This window comes from Festucalex cinctus, chromosome 4, assembly GCF_051991245.1.
Source record: "Festucalex cinctus isolate MCC-2025b chromosome 4, RoL_Fcin_1.0, whole genome shotgun sequence".
NCBI lineage: Eukaryota > Metazoa > Chordata > Actinopteri > Syngnathiformes > Syngnathidae > Festucalex > Festucalex cinctus.
The window spans coordinates 9414995-9442170 of NC_135414.1; the positions used below are offsets into that span (position 1 = coordinate 9414995).

At 42.6% G+C, this 27176-nt stretch overlaps 1 protein-coding gene across 3 annotated transcripts in view; it reads right to left on the bottom strand.

Annotated features, from left to right (window-relative positions):
- The window catches only part of cdkl5 (cyclin dependent kinase like 5), a 61524-nt gene that overhangs the window by 4856 nt on the left and 29492 nt on the right, over window positions 1-27176 (bottom strand). For all 3 annotated transcript variants that reach the window (XM_077518683.1, XM_077518682.1, XM_077518684.1), the window contains 18 exons: window positions 22227-22272; window positions 22016-22152; window positions 19212-19332; window positions 18807-18866; window positions 18066-18156; window positions 16796-16898; window positions 15345-15431; window positions 14949-15029; window positions 12916-13091; window positions 11511-12346; window positions 11016-11045; window positions 10016-10326; window positions 8888-8992; window positions 8440-8545; window positions 8218-8353; window positions 7870-7975; window positions 6319-6483; window positions 5950-6162 (listed from right to left, as the gene is read on the bottom strand). In XM_077518683.1, coding sequence (XP_077374809.1) covers window positions 5950-6162; window positions 6319-6483; window positions 7870-7975; window positions 8218-8353; window positions 8440-8545; window positions 8888-8992; window positions 10016-10326; window positions 11016-11045; window positions 11511-12346; window positions 12916-13091; window positions 14949-15029; window positions 15345-15431; window positions 16796-16898; window positions 18066-18156; window positions 18807-18866; window positions 19212-19332; window positions 22016-22152; window positions 22227-22272 — 2910 coding nt within the window. The remainder of the gene's footprint in view (window positions 1-5949; window positions 6163-6318; window positions 6484-7869; window positions 7976-8217; window positions 8354-8439; window positions 8546-8887; window positions 8993-10015; window positions 10327-11015; window positions 11046-11510; window positions 12347-12915; window positions 13092-14948; window positions 15030-15344; window positions 15432-16795; window positions 16899-18065; window positions 18157-18806; window positions 18867-19211; window positions 19333-22015; window positions 22153-22226; window positions 22273-27176) is intronic.

Sequence of the window (27176 nt, forward strand, 5' to 3'; positions counted from 1 at the left end):
CACAAATATATGCATGATTATTACATTTCTTACTGCTAAATTTTGACACCTGCAGTTGGCTGGCAACCAGTTCAGGGTGTACCCCGCCTATTGTCCGGAGCCAGCTGGGATAGGCTCCAGCACCCCCGCAACCCTTGTGATGAGCAAGCGGTTAAGAAAATGGATGGATGGATAAATTTTGACATGGACGTGCCTGCTGTGTTGTGACTGGAATTCTCCCAGTACAGGGGAGGAGAGTGTAGCTGTCAGGGTTCCGGCTCCATGAGCCCTGTTCCCCTCCTTCCCCCGTGTGTGTGTGTGTGTGTGTAGGTGTGTGAGACAAGGCAGCTAATTAGGTGGATGAGAAGCAGCTGGAGCAGCAGCCAGGTGTGGATGATCACATTGCCAGCCTACTTAAGCCAGCCCCGGACCACATCTCGGCGCCAGAACGTCTTGAGTAGTACACTAGTCAGTAGTGTCCAGTTGACTTACTCACTTGTTTGGCTTGCTCCCTAACTATTTGTGTCCTACCTGTCCAGGTCATCTCCACCGGCTCCCGCCTTGCTTGCTCGCCTGCCCTCCTGCCTGGCATCCTGCCTGACATCCTGCCTGCCTGCCTACCGGCCTGTTCACCCGCTCACCGCCTGTCTCTCTGCTCCTGGCCGTCCTCCACCCTGCTGGCACTCTCCTGATCAAGTTGGCCCGCTTGCCCGCTTCACACACCTCTGCTCATTAAAGCTACTTGCACCAGCACAACTTGTCTTGTCATACCTGCATTTGGGTCCTCTCTGCGCCCCACATCCTAACATTACGTTCTGACCAAAACATGGACCCCGCAGGTACTGACCCCGCCCAACGCAACCAAGCCGCTCAAGGACTACTTCTTGAACAACACGACCAAGCCCTTCATGTTCTCCTCGGAAAGGTAAAGGAGTTCTCCCAAGCATTATCTTCCGTCCAAGACCAGTTGTCAATGTTGCGGACACACGGACAATTCTCCTCGGCGCCCCCGCAGTCACCCGCGCACGCTCCCCCCATGCAGGCACAGGTAACACGGGAACCTTTCGTCCCCGCTCCGGCTCCTTATTGCGGCGACCTGGGTGCATGTCGGGCCTTTTTGGTACAATGCTCTATAGTGTTCGAGCAACAGCCCCACTCTTATGCCTCGGATCGATCAAAAATCGCCTACCTGATAGGTTGCCTTCGAGGGGCTGCGCTCGCCTGAATGGGAGCGTCAATCGCCTGTGTGCGTGTCCTATCCTGCATTCACGGAGGAGATGAGGAAAATATTTGACCACCCGGTGCGCGGTAAGGAGGCGGCTAAACGCTTAATGTCTCTCCGCCAGGGCTCCCGTAGCGTAGCTGAATTTTCAGTAGAGTTCCGTACGCTTGCAGCCGAGAGCAATTTTAATGAGGCACTCCAGGAGGTATTCATTCGCGTCCTTAACGACTCCCTTAAGGACGAATTAGCCTCCCGCGACGAACCCGCTGACCTAGACCGACTCATTGATCTAGCTATCCGGATTGACTGTCGGCTCAGAGAACGTCAGAGACAGCGCCGTTCGGCACCGGCTCCGCGCCCCGTCTCACCGCCAGCAGTACAAGCTATACAGCCTAACGTAACCCCCACACTGCCTTGCGTCCCGCCGACACTCCAGAGCCAATGCAGCTAGGGGGCGCCAGATTGACTCAGGAGGAGAGGGCACAGAGACTGAGCAACCGGTTATGCTTGTATTGCGGTCAAGGAGGTCATTTCATTCAGTCTTGCCATATAAGACCAGTAAAAAGGGGGGGGGCGGGGGATCACCAGTAACTGGGGAGAGACTGGTGAGCCAGACAAACAGCTCCTCATCACATCGCTTAGTGCTCTCAGCTACCTTGTCACGCCAACACCGGTCCAGGACAGTTTCTGTGTTAGTCGATTGCGGAGCAGACGAGAACCTCATTGACTACAGTTTGGTAAAAGAACTAGGGTTAGAGACACGCCCCTTGTCAACCGCATTTAGAACCACTGCACTTAATGGACAGTTATTGTGCCATGTCACGCAACAAACTACGCCCGTTTCCCTCTGTCTCTCTGGTAACCATTATGAGGAGATCAGCCTCTTTGTCTTTGATTGCCCCCGATCTCCCTTGGTACTGCGGTTACCGTGGCTCAAGAAACATAATCCTGAGATTGATTGGGCCATCCCAAAGCTGACAGCATGGAGTGAGACCTGCCATGAGGGCTGTTTCCGTTCAGCCCAAGTTCCCATCCAGAGCACTAAGGCACCTGAACCCCCCGATCTCAGTACAGTCCCTCGCTGCTATCACGACCTCAGTCGGGTTTTTTCCAAGGACCGAGCTGCTTCCCTGCCACCTCACAGGCCTTATGATTGTGCCATTGATCTGCTGCCAGGTGCCACCCTCCCCAGCAGCCGCCTCTACATCTCAGGACCAGAGAGGGAGGCGATGGAGAAGTACATCACAGAGTCTCTGGCTGCAGGCATCATACACCCCTCCTCCTCTCCTGTTGGTGCTGGGTTTTTCTTCGTTGGAAAGAAAGATAACTCTACGACCCTGCATAGATTACCGGGGACTTGACGAGATCACGGTCAGGAACAAATACCCTATTCCACTCATCGAATCTGCATTCACTCCCCTCCACGGTGCGTGTGTTTTCACAAAGCTGGATCTGCGCAACGCCTACCACTTGGTCCGGATAAGAGAGGGGGATGAATGGAAGACTGCCTTCAACGCCCTCCTCGGACACTATGAATACCTGGTCATGCCCTTTGGGCTAACAAACGCCCCTGCAGTATTCCAAGCTCTGCTGAACGATGTCCTCAGAGACATGATCAATAAGTTTGTTTGTTTACTTGGATGACATTTTAATCTTATCAGGATCCCAGTCAGAGCATGAGGAGAACGTCCGGCGAGTACTCCAGAGGCTCCGAGAGAACAGACTCTACGTCAAAGCCGAGAAGTGTGAATTACATGTCTCCAAGACCACCTTTCTGGGGTACGTAATCTCCAAGGGAGAGCTGTGCATGGACCCAGCCAAGTTAACGGCAGTCTCAGAGTGGCCACGGCCTACTAATCGCAAGCAGCTTCAACGGTTCCTAGGCTTTGCCAATTTCTACAGACGATTCATTAGGAACTACAGTCATGTTGCGGCCCCCCTCACTGCTCTTACCTCCACTTTGATTCCTTTCCACTAGTCTCAAGAAGCAGATTCCGCCTTTGCCAACCTCAAACATCGGTTTACAGCGGCTCCTGTCCTCATCCATCCCGATCCCTCACACCAGTTCATAGTGGAAGTCGACGCGTCCGAGACAGGTGTTGGAGCCGTACTGTCCCAGCATCATGCTGAAGATGGTAAGATACATCCGTGTGCCTTCTTCTCCCGCAAGTTATCCCCAACGGAACGTAATTACAGTATTGGAGACCGAGAGCTCCTGGCAGTTAAACTGGCCTTGGAGGAGTGGCGGCATTTACTTGAGGTAGCAGAACTACCTTTTGTGGTATGGATGGACCACAAGAACCTTGAGTACCTTAAGGCAGCCAAATGACTGAACCCCAGACAAGCCAGATGGGCCCTCTTCTTTAGCAGATTAAATTTTACTTTGTCCTATGTTCCAGGTTCCAAGAACACTAAACCAGATGCCCTGTCATGCCAGTTCACTACCACAGAGACCAAGGAGGATCAAGAATCCATCCTCCCGCCCCCTGTTTCGTGGGATCAGTCGAACTTGCTATAGAGAGCCTAGTCAAGAACGAGCAGCCAGATCCTCAAGGTGGGACCCCTAGAACCCTGTTTGTCCCTGACCATGTCCGCCCACAGGTACTCAAATGGGCTCATGCCTCTCGTCTCACGTGCCACCCGGGAGTGAGGTGAACCCTGTCAGTACTGCATCAGCGATTCTGGTGGCGCACCATGGGGGCAGACACACGGCAGTATGTCGCAGCCTGTCCGGTATGTGCTCGCAGCAAGAATTCCACCAGACCCAGTGCCGGGTACCTCCGTCCATTGCCGGTCCCCAGTCGTCCTTGGGCCCATATTGCCCTTGATTTTTGTCTCCGGTCTCCCCCCATCCCATGGGTACACTGTAAAACTTACAATTATTGACAGATTCTCCAAGGCTGCCCACTTTGTCCCTCTGGTCAAGCTCCCCTCAGCCACAGAGACTGCAGACCTTTTAGTTCAGCATGTTTTTCGTCTCCACGGCATACCACATGACAGTCTCAGACAGAGGTCCTCAGTTTACATCCCTCGTCTGGAAATCATTCTGTTCAGCCCTGGGCATTTCAGTTAGCCTCTCATCTGGGTATCACCCCCAAACCAACGGCCAGTCTGAACGGGCAAACCAGCAACTGGAGACCTCCCTCAGATGTATGTCTCACCACAACCCGTTCACCTGGAGCACCTTTCTCCCCTGGGTCGAATACGCACACAATGCTCTACCTAACGCCTCCTTAGGTATGTCGCCTTTCCGCTGCTCCTTAGGTTATCAACCTCCCCTGTTTCCTGCCCAAGAAAAGGACCTGGCAGTCCCTTCCATTCAAGCCCACTTGAGTCACTGTGCCAGGGTCTGGAAACGGGCCCGTGCCTCTCTCCTCCAATGCACAGCTCGATCAGAGGCACAAGCTAACCGTCGTCGCTTGCCAGCGCCCTCCTACTGGGCCAGAAGGTTTGGCTGAATGCTAAAGACCTCCCCTTGAAGGTTAGTTCCCGCAAATTGGCGCCCCGATTCATAGGTCCATATGAAATCGAGAAAATAATCAACCCTTGTGCGGTGCGGCTCAAGTTGCCTACCTCTCTCCGTATCCATCCGACATTCCACGTATCACAAATTTAAACAGTTTGTTTCTAGTCCATTAGCCCCGCAGTGTCCTGCACCCCCGCCCCCACAGGTAGTGGAGGGCGGTCCTGCCTACAAGGTCCGTCGCCGGGGGCGTGGATACCAGTACCTGGTGGATTGGGCTGGATATGGAGCTGGATCCCAGGTAGTTGGATCCTGGACAAGTCCCTCATCGCGGACTTCAACCATCGGCGTGCGGCGCGTGGCGCCCGTAAGGGGGGTCTGTACTGTCAAGGTTCCGGCTCCATGAGCCCAGTTCCCCTCCTTCCCGCGTGTGTGAGACAAGGCAGCTAATTAGGTGGATGAGAAGCAGCTGGAGCATCAGCCAGGTGTGTATGATCACATTGCCAGCCTACTTAAGCCAGCCCCGGACCACATCTCGGCACCAGAACGTCTTGAGTATTACACCAGTCAGTAGTGTCCAGTTGACTTACTCACTTGTTTGGCTTGCTCCCTAACTATTTGTGTCCCACCTTTCCAGGTCATCTCCACCGGCTCCTACCTTGCCATCCTGCCTGCCTACCGGCCTGTTCACCTGCTCACCACCTGTCTCTCTGCTCCTGGCCGTCCTCCACCCTGCGGGCACTCTCCTGATCAAGTTGGCCCGCTTGCCTGCTCCACACACCTCTGCTCATTAAAGCTACTTGCACCAGCACAACTTGTCTCGTCATACCTGCATTTGGATCCTCTCTGGGCCCCCCCATCCTAACAGTAGCGTGCACTTCACAAATATGGCACTTTACTGTACTTTAATTTATATAATTCAATCTCCGGTGTAATAACCTTATTTATTGATTTAATTGTTATTTTTCATTGTTTTATTATTATTATTATTATTATTATTAATTCAATCTCTGGTGTAATAACCTGATTGAATTATTTTTTATTTTATTATCTGTTCTCATTGCTGCTGGACATGTAAATTTCCCAGAAGGAGCCATCCCAAAGGAATCAATAAAGTCAAGTTTAAGTCTTTCCAAGTAAGTAAAAATATTTATGTTAAACTAACTTTTAATTAACTCAAAATTAACACAGTAATTTGGACACCCATATCAGGTACTTTATTCAAGACTGGTCTCAGGCCAAGGCCTAACCCACTCATATGCTGGAGGGAAATGAGAGGTTATACCTGCGAATGTGACTCCATCGCCTTTTCTGACGGCCATTCATTCACTCTCTCTCTTCCCCTTTCTCTGTCTCTGTCTCGTTCGCGGTCTCGGCTCTGCTCCCGTTCCCGGTCTCTATCTCGGGAACGCTCTCGGTTTTTCCGACGGCTTCCGTGGTGAGAGGATGACTTGGAGCCCCTCTGCAGAGACATATGCTCTTGTGCGTTCCCAGGTCCCTTTTAGCAGCAAAATATGAGGTAAGGATTAGTTTTCCTGGACCCTAGCACCATGGAAAGTTTCCATAGTGGACATGTTTTGGACCGGTGAAAAACCTCATACGGCTGTGACCCGAGTATTGTCATAGTCATGTGTCAGCGCTGCGCTAGGCTTACTGTTGTGGCAGGATATGGCGGTGGAGGAGGCTGCTGCTGTAGCATAGGCGAGGGCACCACCGGAAGGACTTTGACAGCTGAGTTGTGCTTTAGGCTGTTCTTGGAGCTGAAGAGCGGGAAGAGGCTTTTCCTGATGCTGGGGTTCCTCCCATCCGCCATGTCTGTCTATGGGGAGGAGAATGTGTCAGTCTCAGCATCTACGCATGATCACAAAACATATTAGGGTCACTGACGGATAAGTTTGCCCGATGATGCCCATTTTATGAATTGTCATGTGGTACGACCAAAAAGAAATAACCAATTTCATCCACAAGATAGTCAAGAACACATGGGAGTAGCTATCAGGTTTGTACTGACTCACAACCATGTAAAAAAAAAGTTACCCTTTTAGCAACTGGTATGTAGTAGTCATATTTGGACGTCATGTGGTATGACCTGAAAAAAAATATTAATTTTGTCTAACAAATATATTTTTTCAATATAATTTTACTTGTGTGGCTTTGTTTAGATGGCTAATTGTTAGCCTCAAAACTTTGATTTAAATTGAAAATACTACGTGGTGCGATCGACCATCATCTGGTCCTAAATTATAGATGTCCTAAATTGTAGGTAATAGTAAAATTGTAGATAACAGTAGATAATAAATATTTCTTCTGTTTTTATAATAAATCAACTGTGCTGATTGGCTGATGACTTATTAACATAGAAACAAACAAATATCACATCTGTAACATGTAAAATGTGGAAAAGGTGAAGAGGGATAAACATTTATTAAAGTCACTGCAGATGCTTTATTAATGAAGGCTTCTGTCCATAATTAGACAAAACAAATGCAATCTGAAAACAATTTTCAAACGTATTCCAATGATTTTTTTGCTTATTTTCTGTCATGACTGGGTCATGGCAGGGTTATGTTTGGGTCATGCAAGGGCATGACAGGGTTATGTCTTGGTCATGCAAGGGTTATGCTTACTGTCATGACTAGGGTCATGTAAGGGTTATGTTTACTGTCGTGCAAGGGTTATGTTTGGGTCATGACCGTGAGGTCAAGTGTCTGTTTTGGACTGATGAAATCAGAATCTGGTTTCAACTGATGGTGCGCTATGTGATGTCAGAAGCTATGTGATGTCAGGCATCTTTAATATCTTTATCTAGTCAACAGCCAATCAGATAATTCCATGTCAGTCCTGTTACCCACATGTCTAGCCACAGCCAATCAGATCGATTCACTGTCTATATAAGCTGTCTGAGAAGTGTGTTTTTGTCGGATTATTACTTCTGTTCGTCTGTGCACCTCCACAGCCCAAGTTAGCTTAGCGTCTCGTGATTCTCGATACATTCTTGTTGTTTCTCATCTAGTCAAGTTTGTTCTACGCCTCGCGATGTTATGCAAATAAAGAGTTAAAATCTTATTTGCGTCTGCGCTTTTGGGATCCAACTCCAGAATATAACATTTTCATTGTTTTGATTTTGTTGCCCCAGTCAACATCTGGGTAAAAATGTCGCTCAAGCCATCAAATAAATGACTCGATTGTGTAAAAGTGTTCTTACTATTTGTGTCTTCTTCTTTTTCTTTTTAATGGCTCTGAAGAAGCCTTGTTTTTCCTTCTCCTTGGCGGGCTCTGGAGGATTCATCACCATTGCTTCTGCGGCGCTCCTGGAAAAGCGAAACCTTCACCATCATCATCATCATCATCATCATCATCATCATCATCATCATCATCTATGTTTGAAATGGAAAGACCACATTGAGATAAATGACTTCATCAAAACTGCGATACAACTTCTCTCTTCTCTGTACCTAATGTAATGGCTTGGTAACGTCACAACATTTTCAATGCAAATACTGTTCACTCTAACTACAAAAACCTTAGAGTTCTCTTAAAAGAAGCTTCTCACCAGTCAAAGGCAGTCTGGCGTTTGGAGTGGTTGGCCATGGAAACAGGGTTGCCAGGGACAACGGGTACGACTGGTCCACGACCCTGCCCAACACCCTCATGGAAAGATGAGGAGTTATCTGGTCTGGGCGACGGGACTGGACAGAGCCAAGACAAGAAAACATGACACTTGTTCCTTCTTACGATAATATTACATCATCTTAAAGCTTTTGGTGATGATTACCTCTGTAAAAGCTGCCAACTCTTCGAGGCATTGACTCAGTGAAGATCATCCGGTTCTCCTTGGATGACGTTCCATCCTCTCCATGAGGGTCGTGATACATTCCGACCTGTATGTCACACAAATGGGCACGAATTACAAAACAAAGTCTTACTCTCGTTGTCAAACAAGTCACAAAACGCCTTCGTGAAGGTGCCGCGTGACCAAGGTGGACAGTATGTCAACAAATGGCTACTATGGGTCCATGCTACAAACTAGTAAATTAGCCCGCATTAGTTAGTGGTCGGAATAACATGGAACGTTATCGCTGTGATAAGGGTTGCGATGAGGGTTTTAGTCTAGTCTAGTCTAGTCTACTTTTTTTCAAAAATGTGTGTTGACGAAAATATTTTTGTTTAGTTTTCATTAACAAAATGAACACTAGTTAGATGTAAGTTAAATGGTGTCAAACCTCATTTTTAGGCGGTCGCTGAGTATGAAAAGCAGCATTGTTGTCCCTTGCTGAATCTTTGATGGAGGCACAAGGGTGGCTCATGTCTTTAGGGGACTGCTCGCTCTGTTGAAGATACAGACATGTTAAGGTCAAAGCGGACTTACGGAAAGTGTTTTTTTACCACATATTTTTCCCGCATTCAAGTCTTTTGAAGTTTGCTCATGGTCTATGAATTGAATGGAAGGTCTTTATTGTCATTGTAAATGGCACAGAGCAACGAAAGTGACTTCAACAGTCACAACCCATCTAAGGAATATGGAAATAACAATGACCAACAGAGTGAGGAAGAACAGGAAGGCTGTGGGGTTGCTCGAATCAGCTACCGAGTGTCTTAGCTGAAAAAAAAAAAAAAAAAAAACATAAGAAAAGTGGAGGGGGGGAAAACAACAACAACATCCAAGCTTAGAGGGGGGCACAGTATGAACCTTGAAAAAATGTTAGGGCACACCATCTCTCTCTCTCTCTCTCTCTCTCTCTCTCTCTCTCTCTCTCTCTCTCTCTCTCTCTCTCTCTCTCTCTCTCTCTCTCTCACCGACTTTCTGAGATGAAAAAAGAACTCATAAGAAAAGTGGAGGGGGGGAACAACATCCAAACTTAGAGGGGGGCACAATATGAACCTGGAAAAAAACATTAGGTCACACCATGTCTCTCTCTCTCTCTCTCTCTCTCTCTCTTTCTCGCTCTCTCTCTCTCTCTCTCTCTCTCTCTCTCTCTCTCTCTCTCTCTCTCGCTCGCTCTCTCTCGCTCTCTCTCTCTCTCCTACCGAGTTTCTTAGAAGAAAAAAGAACTCATAAGAAAAGTGGAGGGGGGGAAACAACAACTTCCAAGCTTAGAGGGGGGCACAGTATGAACCTGGAAAAAACGATAGGCCACACCATCTCTCTCTCTCTCTCTCTCTCTCTCTCTCTCTCTCTCTCTCTCTCTCTCTCTCTCTCTCTCTCTCTCTCTCTCTCTCTCTCTCTCTCTCTCTCTCTCAACCTAACCATTTTGTCCACAGTAGTAAATCAAAGCTGCAGTGACCACGAGGAACATGATGTGTAGCTTTCAAGCAATGATAGTGATACCACACCCAGTGCCATCACTAACCCTGGTCATGCCATCCGTGCAGTCTTCCCTGGAGGAGCTCACTGAGTGTCCAGTGAGTGTGGTCCTGTGCTGAAGTTGCGGGGAAAGCAGCTGCAGACTAGAAGCTCGCGTTGGTATCGCCTGACCCGGAGGAGGCAAGCCCGCCATCCCGGCTTCGACGCCATGAGGTCGGTGGCGCTCTCTCCTCACGTACATGGAGTGGCGTTGGGGCCGTTGCTGAGAGGAGAAGGGGGACGAGTAGCCCAGGCCATAATGGTATGAATCATGTGGGGAGGGCAGGGTGTGGGTGGACGGCATCCCTGCACCCCCTGGGTCTAAGACAGGGGTGTCAAACTCATATTAGCTCAGGGGCCGCATGGAGGAAAATATATTACTAAGTGGGCCGAATCGGTAAAATAATGGTATATAACTTAAAAACAATTGCCATCAATTATACGCAGATTTCTGAGATTTTTGGGCCAGCCCTTAAATTACGGAGCTCAACTGTAATCTATTGTTTAAAATAATAACACGAATGCAAATGAAAGGCGGCAACTCTTTGCCTGTATGAGTTCCGGACGTGTTAAATCTACCTGTTTTGCATCTATATAGTTCCCAGAATGCATTGTGTGGCACAGTTACTGAAGTTATAAGGACGTTAATCCCTGTCATATGTATTTGTGTTACCAGTAATTGAATTTGTGTCGTATTTAACACGTTTATGTTGGTCGATGATTAAAAACAAACAAACAAAAAAAACACTTTTCTTTTTTTTTTTTAAACAAACCATAACTTTAAGTTGTGTGTAAAATAATGACTTCCACGGCGATTCCGTGTCCAAGTTACACTCATCTGGGGACTGCTTGTGAAATTACAAATTTATATATTTTATTGTGGCTGGCTGATTAATTTGTCCGACATTACAATTTTTTTTTTTTTACTTTACAAAGTCATCTTGCGGGCCGGATTAAACCCCTTTGTGGGCCTGATCCGGCCCGCGGGCCGTATGTTTGCCACCCCTGGTCTAAGAGTTCTGGAGCCTTAGCCTCCTCTGTGGATGAGAGGGAAGATTTATTTTCAATGATCTACCATTCGTCAATTTTCTACCGTTTTTTTGTGCTGTTCAAGTGCTACAGTACTCGTGAGCTGGAGCCTATTCGAGCAGGGGGCAAGAGGTGAGGTAGATCGTGCTCCCTAGAATAGCATTTTCAAGGGTGTGGAATTGGTTGTAAGTCAATAGTAGGGCACCGTTGTACCCTCCATTTTCTATTCTTTTTGTTTTGCTCCCCTCCTGGGAGCTGGAACCTATCCCGAACATATAAACAAACATTCACACTTTCAGTCTCTCGTTATCTCTTTTGTAGACTGCTGATGATACTCTGTGACACTCTAAGCTCAGTAGACAGGTCCCTCTGAGAACATCCTGGTTAAAGGCAATATCACTTGATATTGAATGAGGAAATATATTCAAAAGTTTACAGAAGGTCGAATCAGATAATTTAAGTATTCAACCTACCCGGAGCCAAAGATTTATGTCTGGACTTATGTCTGGAGGAGGAGTCGAGCGTGCTGCTCTCCATGCGGACATTGCCGCTGCTACGGGATGCGGGGCTGTGTCCTGAGCGATCGCTGTGTCGTGCCGAGGGGCTCCCAGGTGGCCCCGGGGCACCCGAAGGGGCATTGAGATCCAGACAGCTCGCAGGGAAGAAACGTGCGCTGGGTCCCACTGCCGCTGCATTGTTGGAGTTTGGGTCGTCCGGGTGAAGTCGACCGTCGCTGAGGTTCCCGACGGATTTGGCATCGCTCAGAGCGCCGTGGCTCTTGGACAGGCTGAGATAAGAGGCGGAGCTTTTGGACGACGACGACATGGATCCATGGGCTGAGTCGGCCACGCTGTGCGAGTGTCTGCCATGTTGTTTGTCTCCTCCTGACTGTAAGGTGTTGTTCTTGCTTTCCAGGAAGGTGTGGCGTCCACTTTGCTGCTGTTGCTGCTGCTGAGAGCGAGACGAACCACTGGGCTTGTTCAGGCCATACTTTGCACCATGTCCTTGTTCTGGCAACTTGGGCGAAGCTCCCAAATTGAAATCAAATTCAGATTTGTTTTTGACTTCTTTTGGACTAAGGAGGTGCGGCAGGTTGTTATTGGCCAGGTCTTTGTTGGACGAGGCAGCGCGATTGAGGGTCTGGGACAGATACTGACTCTTGGGATGAAGGGTCGGACTTAAACTTGATGGGGGTTTGTTGCCATTTAGGAAATTCTCGTTGCCAAGGTGATGGAGGTCACCATGACGTGGGAGACTTGAACATTCTTTGCTGTTGGCGCGGCGTTGGCTTGAGCTCTTGGTGTGACTCCTAGGGGGACATGTATAAAATAATTAGTGTGCTGCTTTATATCTGGCCACTTGGGGGCAGCACAACAAGCTGAATGCACTACCTGTATATTAAAACAGTGAACCCCTACATCTTGTTAACAAAATATGATATTTTGATGATGATATAGATAGATTTTGATTATTTTTTTATTGAATAGATAGCTAGATTTTTAATGAATAGATAGATAGATAGATAGATAGATAGATAGATAGATAGATAGATAGATAGATAGATAGATAGATAGATAGATAGATAGATAGATAGATAGATAGATAGATAGATAGATAGAATCTTTATGAATATCCTATAAAAACTATAAAAGACATTTTATGAAAGATATAAAATACTTAAATAAACACATAGTGGCATCACTGGCACATTGTTTCTTGTAAATTTCATTTAAATAAAAATTATTTTAGTGGGCTACAATGATAATAATAATGAAAATCATCATGATAACTTAGCATCATAACATAAAGGAGTAAGCGTAATTATTCCCTCTAGCTAAAGTGTAACTATAAGCAAACTATAAGCAAAATTTACTGGACCTGGTCGGGACTGTGTTTTCTCCATGATGGTGTGTTTTCCTCTTGGAGGAACGTGGTGGGTTGGGCGAGGCAGGCGAAGGCCTCTCTCTCTCCACCTGCCTCAGTGGCTGGAAGGCTGGATGATTCAAACTCTGCTCAGTCAGATAGCGTTCAGTAGGGTTGAGAAGCAGCAGGTTCTGATGAGTAAGACATGTGCATTAAAGGGGGAACTGTAGAATATATATATATTTTTTGCAATATGTGTATTCTGATTAATTAAGTAGATTGATTTATCCATTGTCATTCATCTCAGGAGTTTTATAACACCCTCTACTGATGACTGAAATTTGACATCAAACTGTCCTCTGGCTTGCATTGTGAACATCACACAACCAAACGCAGAAAACATTTGCGCTTTATTAGTACAATCTATTAATGTCATTATTAGTTCCAGTGCACTTTTCTCCAATTAAATCAGTAAAACAATTTTCAAGCACTTCTCCATATAATTAGTGCAGTATAAAATATTGCCATAATAAAGTGAACCCCTTCATGGGGATGGCGATCGAGCACTGCAGCGAATAGTGAAAATCAGTGAATAACTGAAATTTTTATTATGAACTGCAATTGTTAATAGAAGCTGGCAAATTACTACTTTTATCAAAATTTAGCTCTTTCAGGGGTGGCACGGTGATCGAGTGGTTAGCACGTCTGCCTCCCAGTTCTGAGGACTCCGGTTCGAGTCCAGGCTCCGGCCTTCCTGGGTGGAGTTTGCATGCTCTCCCCGTACCTGCGTGGGTCTTCTCCGGGTACTCCGGTCTCCTCCCACATTCCAAAGACATGCATGGCAGGTTAATTGGGCGCTCCGAATTGTCCCTAGGTGTGCTTGTGAGTGTGAATGGTTGTTCGTCTCTGTGTGCCCTGCGATTGGCTGGCAACCAGTCCAGGGTGTCCCCCGCCTACTGCCCAGAGTCAGCTCAGCACCGCCCGCGACCTTTGTGAGGAATAAGCGGTCAAGAAAATGGATGGATGGATGGATGGATAGCTCTTTCAGTTACTTCAACAGCAGCCAGTTTTTTGGAAAATATAACAGAAAATAGTAATAATAGTAATAGAAAAAAAAAAAAGGTAGCAACGACGTCGCCCAGAATGTGTAGTGTTTAACGTCATGTTATGACGCCTTTTTTACCGCTCCGCACAGCCCGACTGGTTCCTCACAAGCACATTAATCCTTACTACAGTTGTAGTAGGTTACGACCTCTTTCTTTCTTTCTTTTTTTTTTTTTTTTTTAAGGACCATATGTCTAGGGCGGCACGGTGGATGACTGGCCGCCTCCTGCCCAAAGCTGAGATAGGCTCCAGCACCCCCCGCGACCCTTGTGAGGAATAAGCGGTCAAGAAAATGGATGGATGGATGGATGGATGTGTTTCAAACTTTCAATCCATCCCGCAAAAATTGAATTCATGTGCTTTGTGACATCTCAGAAAGTAATCAAAACTATAAAGGTGACAAGTAGCGGTGAGTTGGCCCCCTCTAGTGGTACATAAAAGAATCATTGAATTAAATGTTGAAACTGCATTAAGTTACAGTGATTTGAACTTAAAAAAAAAATTATACCAGTACATTTGTCAAGAAAATTTCACTTATATAATTTCAGTATTTAACTTTCAGGCAGTTACATGTAATATTTTGCAACTGCTTTTTTTCACTGATTAATTTATCGACTCTTTTTATTTAACTTGTGTGTGCAATTTTAATTGCCTCATTATTTAATTACAGCTTTTGAATTTTCCTCTATGTAAGCGCATTATTATTGACCAAACTTTGCATAATTTTTAGATTATTAGAGTTGGGGGTACTTGGAAAGCCAAGGTTTTTTTTTTTTTTGTTTGTTTTTTTTTTTTGTTTTTTTTTTTTGTTGTTTTTTGTTTTTTAGGTCAGCCATGGTGTAAAAACTATGAGAACCACTGCTGTATGTGTACCTAATGCAATGTTTTGTGTTGATACGCTAAATTCTAGAATATAATGTCATTGTACTGTGTTTGAATATTACCTTCATAAGATCCAACATCAAACCGCTTAAAATGCCTTGGTACTTTCTCTCCAATGTCTGAGGATGAGTAACTGAGGGAAACTGAGACACACACATGCACACGCACACAGAGAGACAATGTTAAACCTTGATTCCCCCCTCAGCTTATAAGACGTTCTAATTGGCTAAGGTCACACATCACTCGATGACGGTATCACAAACAAACAATTCACTGCACACACCATCACGTACACATTAGACACTGTGGAACATTTTCTCCTGTGGTTTGTTTCTGTCTCATGAGTCACAGCACTGCACTCAATCATGAAGAAGCGAGAGAGCGATAAAGAGAGTGAAGACCGGAGAGGAAGAGGAGGAGGAAGAAGATGACACAGAGGGAAAACGAGTGTGTTGTACCCTGATTCCATGAAAGCGAGGGTTGTTGTAGAAGAGTTTCATCTGCTCAGCAGGAAGTGACCCAAGGACCTTCTGAATAGTGAATAGCTATAATAATAATAATAATAATAAAAATAAACAGTCATTAGTGATAATATTGTGAACGAGATCGTGGGACAAGCATAATGAAAAAAGAAATGAATGCCACTTTCTGTTTTTTTTGTTTTGTTTTCTTTTTACCTCTGCACATAATAAGAAGACTACTACTTCCACTACTACTAGGAATACTCGTGAACTATGTCTTTCTACTAATGTTTTTTTTCCCCACTATTTGTGCCAGCTTTTGCCTATTAATGCAAAGGCAGGGTCTTCCGTTTTCACTCAGGAAAATGCACTATATAAATACAGAATGTATACCCATGAACTCCTTCTCAAGCTACACCTCTGGGCTTCTGTTAATGTGTGGTGGTGATTTTTTTTCCGCTATCACCACCCCCAGCCTGTATTTTGCCATTTTGTGTTTGTTTTGTCAACAGTGAGACGTTTCTGTGGACAGACAGTTGTTTACCCCTCCAGCCAATCGCAGAGAGGGGGGTGGCGGGGGGGCGTGTCACTCACTCAATTTGTCGGCTGCATGACGTCATTCCCGCGTTGTTCACTGCATGAACAACACAAATCTCACTCACTCACTCACTCACTCACTCACTCACTCACTCACTCACTCACTCACTCACTCACACAAGCCTGGGAGACCATGAAGTAAGCTTGAGTGAGTGAGTGAGTGAGTGAGTGAGTGAGTGAGTGAGTGAGTGAGTGAGTGAGTGAGTGAGTGAGTGAGTGAGTGAGTGAAAAACAAAACAAAACAAAACAAAACAAAACAAAACAAAACAAAACAAAACAAAACAAAACAAAACAAAAAAAAACAAAACAAAACAAAACAAAACAAAACTGTGTGTGCTGTCAAGTTGCGACGGGAGTAACGTCATGTAGCTGACAAATTTGCCCGGCCCCGTCTGCCTACCGTGAGTGATACGCCCCCCGCCACCCCCCCTTCTGCGATTGGCTGGAGGGGTAAACAACTGTCTGTCCACAGAAATGTCCCGCTGTTGACAAAACAAACACAAAATGGCAAAATACAGGCTGGGGAGTGGGGGTTTAGGAAAAAAAAAATCACCACCACACATTAACAGAAGCCCAGAGGTGTACATTGAGAAGGAGTTCATGGGTATACATCCTGTATTTATATAGCGCATTTATTTCCTGAGTGAAAACGGAAGACCCGGCCTTTAAGATGGACATCAATGATATCTAACTTTTGGACTTTTGTGGGGAAAATATGGTTCTGCAATATATCATGTTTGCAGGAACTCTCTTCTGATGTTCTCATTTTGAAATGATCATCTCCTACCAAAGGATGAATACTAACATATCATGCTAAAATGTTTTATTTAAGGGGATACGTGTAAACAAACCTGATCAATCTCACTTTCCCCTGGAAACAAAGGCTGCCCATCGCTCAGCTCGCCGAGGATGCACCCCACTGACCACATGTCCACCGCCTTGCCATAAGGAGCCCTGACGTGACCAAGAAAATGTGGCAAGTCGTTAACAGCGCATTATGATCTCAGCGCTGGAATGAGAAAACAAGCGTGGCAGCGAGAAATGAAGAGGAGAGGGAAAGGAATAACGTCGTTGGTGCAGGGAAATAAAAAGATGTGCTACAGGGGGCGATGGCCATAAAGCGAACGGTCATTTGCGGGAGAATGGAGCCGAGAAGCGTGGTGAGAAAAAGGCGAGCGTTCTGGCAGCAGCCGAGTAGAGGTGGTGTTGGAGGGAGAGAAGATTTGAGGGGGTGGCATTCAAACAGAGTCTCAATAAATGTTCCAGGGCATTTACTAAATCGGGCAAGCGCATCGAGTCGACATGACTTCAGCTGTCTCTCAGCTAGACTGGACTTTTAAGGCAGAAAATCACATTTCACGCAACATAACTGCATGAACAACACAAATCTCAAGATGGAAAATGTATATGTTGTGGAGGACAAATGTGAAAAAAAAAAATACAGTGGAGGGTTAAGACCTCCACTATGGCTTTAATCTTAACACTTACATACTGTTAATTTTCCAGGGACACATGGAATGTTCCAGGTCAATTTTGTAATAATTGTCTACATCAAATTGTGAACTGCCGATCTTCTCAAACTGTATTAATAGAATGTCTGAAAAAATGGATAGTTAAATGGATAGAGGAAATGTGTATTTTTTGTTTTGTTTTACATCACTAGTTTTTTTTTAATAAAAATATTTATCAAACAATATGTTTGATCATTATTCTGTTTTATTCTCTCACTGTTTTGAGATTACCCCATGGCCCTTCAAAGACCCAACACCCATTTACGGAATGTAGTATTACTTTAAAAAGGTCTAAAGGTCTCAAATTCAATTAACAGCCTTAGTCTTTGCAAACATTGCAGCACATTTTATTTTTGGTGGATTTTGGAGTATTTTTGTTGATTTCAAATGTCAAAACAGGTCAAGTTTGACCCAAATAGTAGTTGAAGGTTAAAAACTAAGAGTTCCAAAACTTTAAGATCCAGATCCACAATGAAAAATGTGTCTGATTTTGGCCCTCTCAAAATACAAAAAATAAATGAATACATATATAAATAAATGCTCAAGTATTCAGTATTTCCATAAGGTTTGTGTGAATTATTGCTCAACCTTCCATCAAGTCCTTACTCACCCAAGCAGCAGCTCGGGTGAGCGGTACCACCTTGTGGCCACATACTCAGTGTAGTTGGCATCAGTTCCTTCAGACAGGTTGCGGGCAAAACCTGAGCAAAAGTAACACAAGTTACTATCAATCAATCAATCAATCAATCAATCAATCAATCAATCAATCAATCAATCAATCAATCAATCAATCAATCAATCAATCAATCAATCAATCAATCTATCTATCTATCTATCTATCTATCTACCTATCTATCTATCTATCTATCCATCCATCCATCCATCCATCCATCCATCCATCCATCCATCCATCCATCCATCCAACCGTGGATGTAGAAAAAAATGACCTATGTTGAACGAAATCTATGGAACTTTTCTCAGCTTTTCTCAGACTCAACAAACACCATTAATCTTTCTCTCCATTTCACAAATATTCATTCTAATTGTGTTCGGGGTGTCCGCTATGCATTTTATAGTATTGGTTGGCAGCTTTTCAATTGCAGAATTTCTCCTGCTGATACACAGTCTACAAGGTGATAAATAAACAGTGAGATTTTTCACAGGGCAAAATTAAATAAAAATAACGATGGAGATTACTGCTAATTTAATAGCGACGTGGTGACTCAGCCTACAGCGTTGTGTACTTTATTGAACAGTAAATGTTTATTCGGCACACAAAACTCTAACACGACATAACATTGAAAGATGTTTGTACGGCACTGAGCATCTATTTGAAGTGGGAAGAACTCACCAAAGTCACAGAGCTTGAGGACATCCTCGGAGCTGATAAGCAGGTTCTCTGGTTTGATATCTGGAAGAGTGGGACATCCAAGCACACATGTCTTATTGCCATATTTTCACTATTGATGAATGTATCTGCATGAATCTAAAAGAACGTTCCACCCACTTTTTCCATTGTTTTTGCACTATGCTATACATGAAAAGTAAGGGATGTTCAGTTTTTGGTTGAAATCTCAGGAAGATCTCTTTACCAGTGAATTAATTTGACCTTGTTTAGCGCTTTGAATGCACATGTCCATGTCCTAAACGTAACCCTATTCATGAATGAACAGAAGGTCAAATCAAGTTCACGTATAAGGGTTCCAATTACCATTTACAATTACCATGCCATTTAAAATAAAGACAACTATTTCACCTCTGTGCACGATCTCATTCTTGTGACACCAGTTGATGGCTTTTATAAGCTGGTAGATGTAGCTTCGCACTTTATCTGGCGCTGCACCATTAGGAAGTTCCTCCAACAGCTCCAGCATGTTCTGCAAGGCGCATTCAACAATTTGACATCACACGGGCTCCACAGACAAACATTATCAATCTATTTTCTATTGTGCCTGCCCTCTTTTAGGCTCTCTTTTGGGACCTACACATTGGGCTGATCAGTCGATTGCAGGGATTGAGTGGCATATACATGTGACGTGTTGTTATATTAAAAACTGATAGAGAAACAATTTGGTGCTCAGTCATATTCGGATATGCCATTTATTGACATCTTGGTTCTTAGCAAAGATGTGAGATGAGCAGATTAATTCAGACAAAAGTAGTGTTTGGCTGCCATTTTATGGTATCTTGGTACCATGGAACTATGTTGAAGTGAGTTGACGAGCTTCACTTCGGCCAGTGATTCTCAAAGTGTGGTATGTTTGCTCCCTCTAGTGGTATGTGACTCACTGAATTAAATGTTCAAACTGTGCATAATAAACTTTTTTTTTTTTTTTAAATCTAGTACTGTACATTTATTTGGTATAGTTCAATTTTATGTAACTTTAATTTGAAATATTTTTTTGTTGAATCATTATTTATTTTATTTTCCTATTTTTAATTGCAGTGCTAAATGTTGAAACGGTGGCTTACAATAATAGGAGTACAATGTCTGCCTTATTTTTGATTGGCCTTTTACACTACTGTATTTAAATGTGTTGATGTTTTGCGGGGTGGTACTTGGTGTAAAAAGAATCACACTTTAAAAACATCCATCCATCCATTTTCTTGACCGCTTATTCCTCACAACGGTCGCGGGGGGTGCCGGCGCCTATCTCAGCTGGCTCTGGGCAGTAGGCGGGAGACACCCTGGACTGGTTGCCAGCCAATCGCAGGGCATAAAAACTAGTGTTGTTCCGATACCGTTTTTTGGCCCCCGATACGATACCGATACCCAGCTTTGCAGTATCGGCCGATACCGATACTATACCGGTAGTTGTTGTTTTTTTTTCCTCAACATGAAAAAGCTGTCCTGCTATTGGTTCAGAGCATTCAAGGGCCAATAGGATATCTTAGATCAGCATGCAGTGAACATGTCACATACCAATGAATGTCGTGTACGAGCAAGACACAAGATGCTGCATCCAAAGTCCTATATTAGCGTTGGAATTAATGGTATCGGCATGTTACTTGTGAGTAGTCACCGATACCGATACCGCTGTTTTAATGCAGTATCGGCACCTCTGCTGATACCAGTATCGGTATTGGAACAACACTAATAAAAACAGTTGCGTAAAAAAAAAAAAAAGTTAAAAAAAAGGGACAAACCCAATGTTTTTGTTGATTTATTTAAACCAAAAAGTTGGTTTGAATGAATAACACACCAAACAACTCAATTATTTATTTTTTAACAAAAGAACTAAATTTTTGGGGGACTGTCCCAACTTTTGGGGTTCTGCATGAAAAACAAAAATTTTGGCAAAAAGTAACCCAAATTTCATCAAAAAGGGACCAAGGTTTTTGTCTGTTTATTAAAAGGGATACTTTACTTATTTAACCGTTTTTGGCAGTCAAACATTAATATTTTATCTATAAATTGGATATTTTCATTATTTTTCATGTACAATTAGTACCTTTAAAAACACATTTTGCAACTTCCTGTCGACTGAAAATGACCTCACAAGGGCTCAGGTAGCCAATCACAGCTCACCTGTTTTCTAGGTTTGGTCATGTGACATTCACAAGCTGAGCTGTGATTGGTTACCTGAGCCCTTGTGATGTCATTGTCAGTCGACAGCATGTTGCAAAATGTGTTTTTAAAGGAACTAATTGTACACGAAAACGCTGTCCTGCTATTGGTTCAGAGCATTCAAGGGCCAATAGGATATCTTAGATCGGCATGCAGTGAACATGTCACATACCAGTGAATGTCGTACACGAGCAAGACACAAGATGCTGCATCCAAAGTCCTATATTAGCGTTGGAATTAATGGTATCGGCAAGTTACTTGTGAGTAGTCACCGATAACGATACCACTGTTTTAATGCAGTATCGGCACCTCTACCGATACACAGCTCAGCTTAGAATGTCACATGACCAAACCTAGAAAACAGGTGAGCTGTGATTGGCTACCTGAGCCCTTTGATGTCATTTTCAGTCTTTTTTTTTTTTATTTTAATTTATTTATTTATTTATTTTTGGACACAGACACAACTTTTTGGGTTACGCATGTTAAATCCATTTGGGTTGGTCCTTTTATGACCCAATTTGGGTTATTTTGTATTTTTTTTTATCCGTTTTTAGGAGTGCACAATTTTCAACAAAAGCAGTGCTTTACCACCATATTGTGGTATCTATAGGCAATTATGAACCTTTTTGTGGGGGCTTTTAATAACTGATTTCCACTATTCCCCTACATATTGACTGCTCCGTGTTTCCTATAATAGAAAATAGTTTTCTAGAATTTTTCTCACTCAGAAATGAAATGAAAAATCTGAGGGTGAAAATTACTTTGAACATTAAAATGAAACCTGGCATAAAATAACAACTGGGCCGGATACCACGGCAACATAGTGAGGGAATACCATTATTCACTGAAAACAAAGTTCATATGTTGCCATGGTGATGAGCTTCTTCTTTTTTTTTTCTTATGTGTAACTGAACACGCTCAAGAAGAAAAGTGTGTGAATGCAGCAACGGTGAGAATATCCACAATCTACAGTGACAGATAAAAGTACGTACCCTCTCTACGTATTCAAAGACGAGGTAGAGCTTCCCCCTGCGGCGAAAGGCTTCCTTCAACTCAACGATGTTGTCCTGCTTCAGTGTGCGAAGCATCTTCAGCTCCCGGAGGGTCGTCTCTTTAACCTCCTCATTTTCTGTGTGGACAAGTATAACACAGCGATGAAGATGATGATCCTCTTTTCTTTGCTTTTGCTATTGTCCTGCTCACCTTCGCTGTCTTTGAACTTTTTGATCGCCACCAGCTCATTGGTTTCCTGTCAATGAATAAGCAAATATGTCATGGATGCAATACATAAACAATAGTCAGAATCACAATCCTTATTTTCTCATTGTAAACAAGTGGCAGTATGAAAGCATTAGTTTTCCTGGAAGGATTGCTCGATGAACAGATGGGCAGATATGTAAAAACTATGTAACTTATCAGATGCAGTACTTCCAGTTTATAGAGACAAGAGGCAATTACTTCACTGCAGGGCACCCACACACAGAATCACTTGCTTTGGTCCCATCATCTTTGCTCCAGTGACCCTGCTGAATTCAACAATCTGGTCTAGTTCCAGATTCAGTCTTTCAACGTGACTTTTGCTGCCCCACGAGATGATGTGCTCAGGATTTAACACATCCCACATTTGCTGGAACGTCTTGGAGCGCATTCGCAGACGGCTTCAATGAAAGCCTGTATTTTTTCATTTTTCAGCAAACATGCGCAATAATCTTGAAAATAATCCTAGGACCAAGTATTTAATCTTCATTAATGGCAAAACTGGTTGATGGCCAAGAAAAGGGTGTCATCAATCATATGAACACTGTGTAGGGGAAATAGCCATGCGTTGATTTAGAACGCTTAACTCTCCATAGCATTAAAAAATGACCTGGTGGTGCTCCTGACAGAGGAACACTCGTTATATTTTCGCAGGGTGCTAACTGGAGGTCAACAACACGGTCATTGACTTGAATGACTTGGCTAATAAAACCCCATATAAAACATTTTAGGGCAAACGTAGCATGCAGTATTGGATGGTTGGGAAAGGCCAGGCACATATTAAATAAGACAGCAATGTATTTTTTGTAATGTTCATTAATATTACGAAATTTGAATTAATGTGTAGAATTTTGGGGTAATTCATACAAAACCACAATACAATCATTATGCGCACTGGAAACCCCCCCCATAAGAATAATAAATCATGTAGTATATATTAAATTAGGAGTATGAATTGATTCGTATCACGATTCATAGGTCACGATTCGATTCGATACCGATTAATCCCGATGCGAATTTATAAGTCGATTGTTGCGATTTTCTTACTCAAATTTAGAAAATACTAATCAGTAAACACTGTTGATTTGTATGAAAATGTATTATTTATTTATCTGAAACTTCAGTCTTCTGTGAGCCACTGTATTTAACAAACAGGTTGTAATCTGTTCATGTTTGAACAGCATTGAAATAAAATATTATATAATATATAAGATAGGCTTACTATAACAATAAATAATAAATAAATAAAGGAATAAATAAAGGAATAAATAAATACATAAATAAATAAATAAATAAATAATAATAAAAAAATCATTGTATAATAAAAAGAATACATATAATAATTAATAATGAAATATAAATATTAAAAAGTATTAAATTATATTATTATTATTAATATTATTATTATTATTATTATTATTATTTACTACATTAAATTATTAAGACAATTAAAATGAATAAATAAATAAAAAATAATAATAATTATATTAAAAATAAAATAAATAAATAATATATAAATACATAATAAATATTAAACAAATAAATAAATAATTAAATAACTTGATATAACATTCTTCCAGGCTTAAAGTGTGAACCCTAACCCTAAGTAAGATGTTTTGTTGATGTGTTTTTTTTCATTAAAAATGGATGTTTAAAAATCGATTCGGCCGCATCTTGAATCGATTCGAGAATTGTGCGCTGTGATATGGCGATATATTGCCGAATCATAAAATTACACACATTAAAGTTTAGGGATCTGGTAGATTTTAACACTGGTGCTTGCATGAAACTCAAAAATATGTACATTTTGATCTGGTTTTGTGGAATGGTCTAGACAAAAATACTGTGTATTATATATATATATATATATATATATATATATATATATATATATATATATATATATATATATATATATATATATATATATATATATATATACAATATTGCAATAAAAATGCACGAGAGAGAAATAATAAAACAATGGTTAAAAGTAGAATGTTTAAGACATTTACGAATAATGAGGTCATGAAGTAAAAAGTCAGGTCAAATCGGGATGACTAGATAAGCAGTTGCTTCATCCTATTCCATTTCAAATAGCAATTATTTTCTTTAGTAAATGTTTTTTTTTTTTTTTTGGTAGTCATTATCATTATTATTTATGGAGAAAGAAAAGAGCTATATGTTGTTTTGTGGAATTGTTTGGTTACACGTCTCTCTTTGTTCTAAACAAACATTTTAGCATGAATTCAACTTTGACAATTCCGTCATTCAGGAATCACCCAAAAGGCAACAAAGATGAAAACAAAAGCAAGCCAGGTGACCACCAGTAAGCTATGATGACTCATTCTGTGTGCAAAGGGGAGTCCTGCATGTGGGAAGAAAACAAACACAACATTTGTACTTATCAAGAGGTTGCACACATTGTCTGATCATGTGACCAAACAACAGCCAATAAGTGCTGGACAACATCTCGTCTCTGTGGTGAGAAATGACTCATGTCAGTTTCTTCCTCACTGTCTTGCGGTGATGTCAGCTCAAAAGTCCTCATTTAAGGGACTGAGCAATTTTTTGTGGGGGGCTTCCATGCTCTTTGTTGTTGGCTTGAGGTGTCATACATTCAAATTAATCTTCTGAGGACGTCATTTCTGTGATATCCAAAAGCAGTCTTAAAAATGAGGCACACTCGCTCTGCTGTGTTGCTTTTGCATCATTTCAAAGGAACTCGTGGTGGACATAAATAATACATTGTCACAAAAACGCACATTTGACATGAATTGAAGGCTTTGCATCTTGTTTTGCTTTTGTACTGTTATGGGAAATGCGTCTTTGGTGGTGAGAACTTATAAATATTCAAACAACAATCCTGTTTTCGTTCCCCCTCTCCTAATTCAGAATCAGAATCATCTGGATTGGTTTCTATATACGAGAAATTCATCTCTGCTAGTTGGAGTCAATCAAATCTTGTGGTGCAGGGTGACACAGCTCTAACAATGAATACAGTAATTATGGCACACCAGAGATTCACAGATTGGCAAGTCACTATGAAATCAAGTTAAGTATAGTGACAAGGGGAAGGATGCATTGTTCCATACTGCCGACCAGAGGGAAGGAGCTGGAAAAGGATAGTTACAAAAATCTAAATCAAAAGTTAAAGTGTCCTCCATTTTCTAAGTTCCACACTTGCTCAGTCTCCAAGTGACTACTTCAAAGTGTTGAGACTTTAGTGTGGGACTTACGTACCACATTTAAAGAAAATGAGATGTATTGATTGGCTATGACTGTTGTGACCATTCCCACAGCGGCAGTTGCATATCCACCGGGCTGCACTCATCTGCAAAATTACCAATATCGGGGCTAACCCACCTCTGCACAATATAATGACCCTGAAGTGCAAAAACAACTAATTGAACACTACAGCAAATAAAAAAACACCAACTATATAAAAAAACACAAAAGCAAAACACATCACATTTATAAACACACACCCATATACAGGCACTCACCAACCCGCACCAAAAAAAATGTTAATCCCAAACACAAATCCATCCGTCCATCCGTCCATTTTCTTAACTGCTTATTCCTCACAAGGGTCGCGGGGTGCTGGAGCCTATCGCAGCCAGCTTCAGGCAATAGGCGGCGTACACCCTGGACAGCCAATCTCAGGGGACACAGAGACAAACAACCATCCACACTCAGAAGCACACCTAGGGACAATTCGGAGCACTCAATTAACCTGCCATGCATGTCTTTGAAATATGGGAGGACACCCACACAGGCACGGGGAGAACATGCAAACTCCACCCATGAAGGCCGGAGCCCAGACTTGAACCCGCGTCCTCAGTACTGGGAGGCGGACGTGCTAACCAGTCATCCGTGCCACCCGCAAACACAAATCAAAAAACACAAAACCACAAATAAAACACAATAGAAAATCACCACAAAAACAACTAAACAAAAAACAAAAAAGTAATAATAAACACAAAACAAAAATCACAAAAAATTAGACACTAAAACAGAATGATAGTCATAGACAACAAATAGCAATTCAAAAAATCACCAAGACAAATAAAAAAAACACAAACGAAAAAAACAAAAACAAAAAAAACAATAAGGTAACCACAAACAAATCATAAAACACCAAAACATAGAACAAGTTATTAGCTTTGTGTTTGTTTGTTTTTTAATTTGATGTTGTCTTTTAGAGTTTTGTTTGTTTGTTTGTTTGTGTTTTACATTTCAGGGCCACCGTAGTACAGTGACACGCCATAGCGGCCACACACTGCTCGATTTACTCTGACAAGATTTACTGCGGTCATGAGAAGAAAAAAAAATATTTCATGGATACGTCATGCTACCAACATAGCAGCCGTGGCTAATGTTGGCTTGTTGACAGTGCACATTGCATTCAATGCATGTAAACGTTAGACATTGGTGGGAGATTAGGATGAGTGATATGAGGCTATATTCAAATCTTGCTAGCAGTCTGAACATTAGAACTCCTCTTTTAAGGACAATTTATGAAAACAATTATGTTACAGTGGCTTAAACTTTACAGTACAGTGCATTTTTAAGTAAGGTTATGTTATATTTAACTGATAAATACAATTTATGAGTCTCTCTCGGCCATCTCTTCTCTTCCAGTGCTTCTCTATTGTGTTGTCTTGTGGAGGGGTCAGACAACAGAGGTGCCTCAGTGTTGGTGCACAGCGAGGGGCTGGCAGCGAGATCTCCCACACAAACCCACTGTTTGGCTCAAGATGCTTCACAGAGAAAAAAAAAACAAAAAAAAAAACAACCCACATCATTTTCACATGTCTGAGGAGAGAAATGTAATCCAGCGACATGTTCTTGCAGCTGAGCTTGATGTGAATCGTTAACGGCAGAGGGGGACTT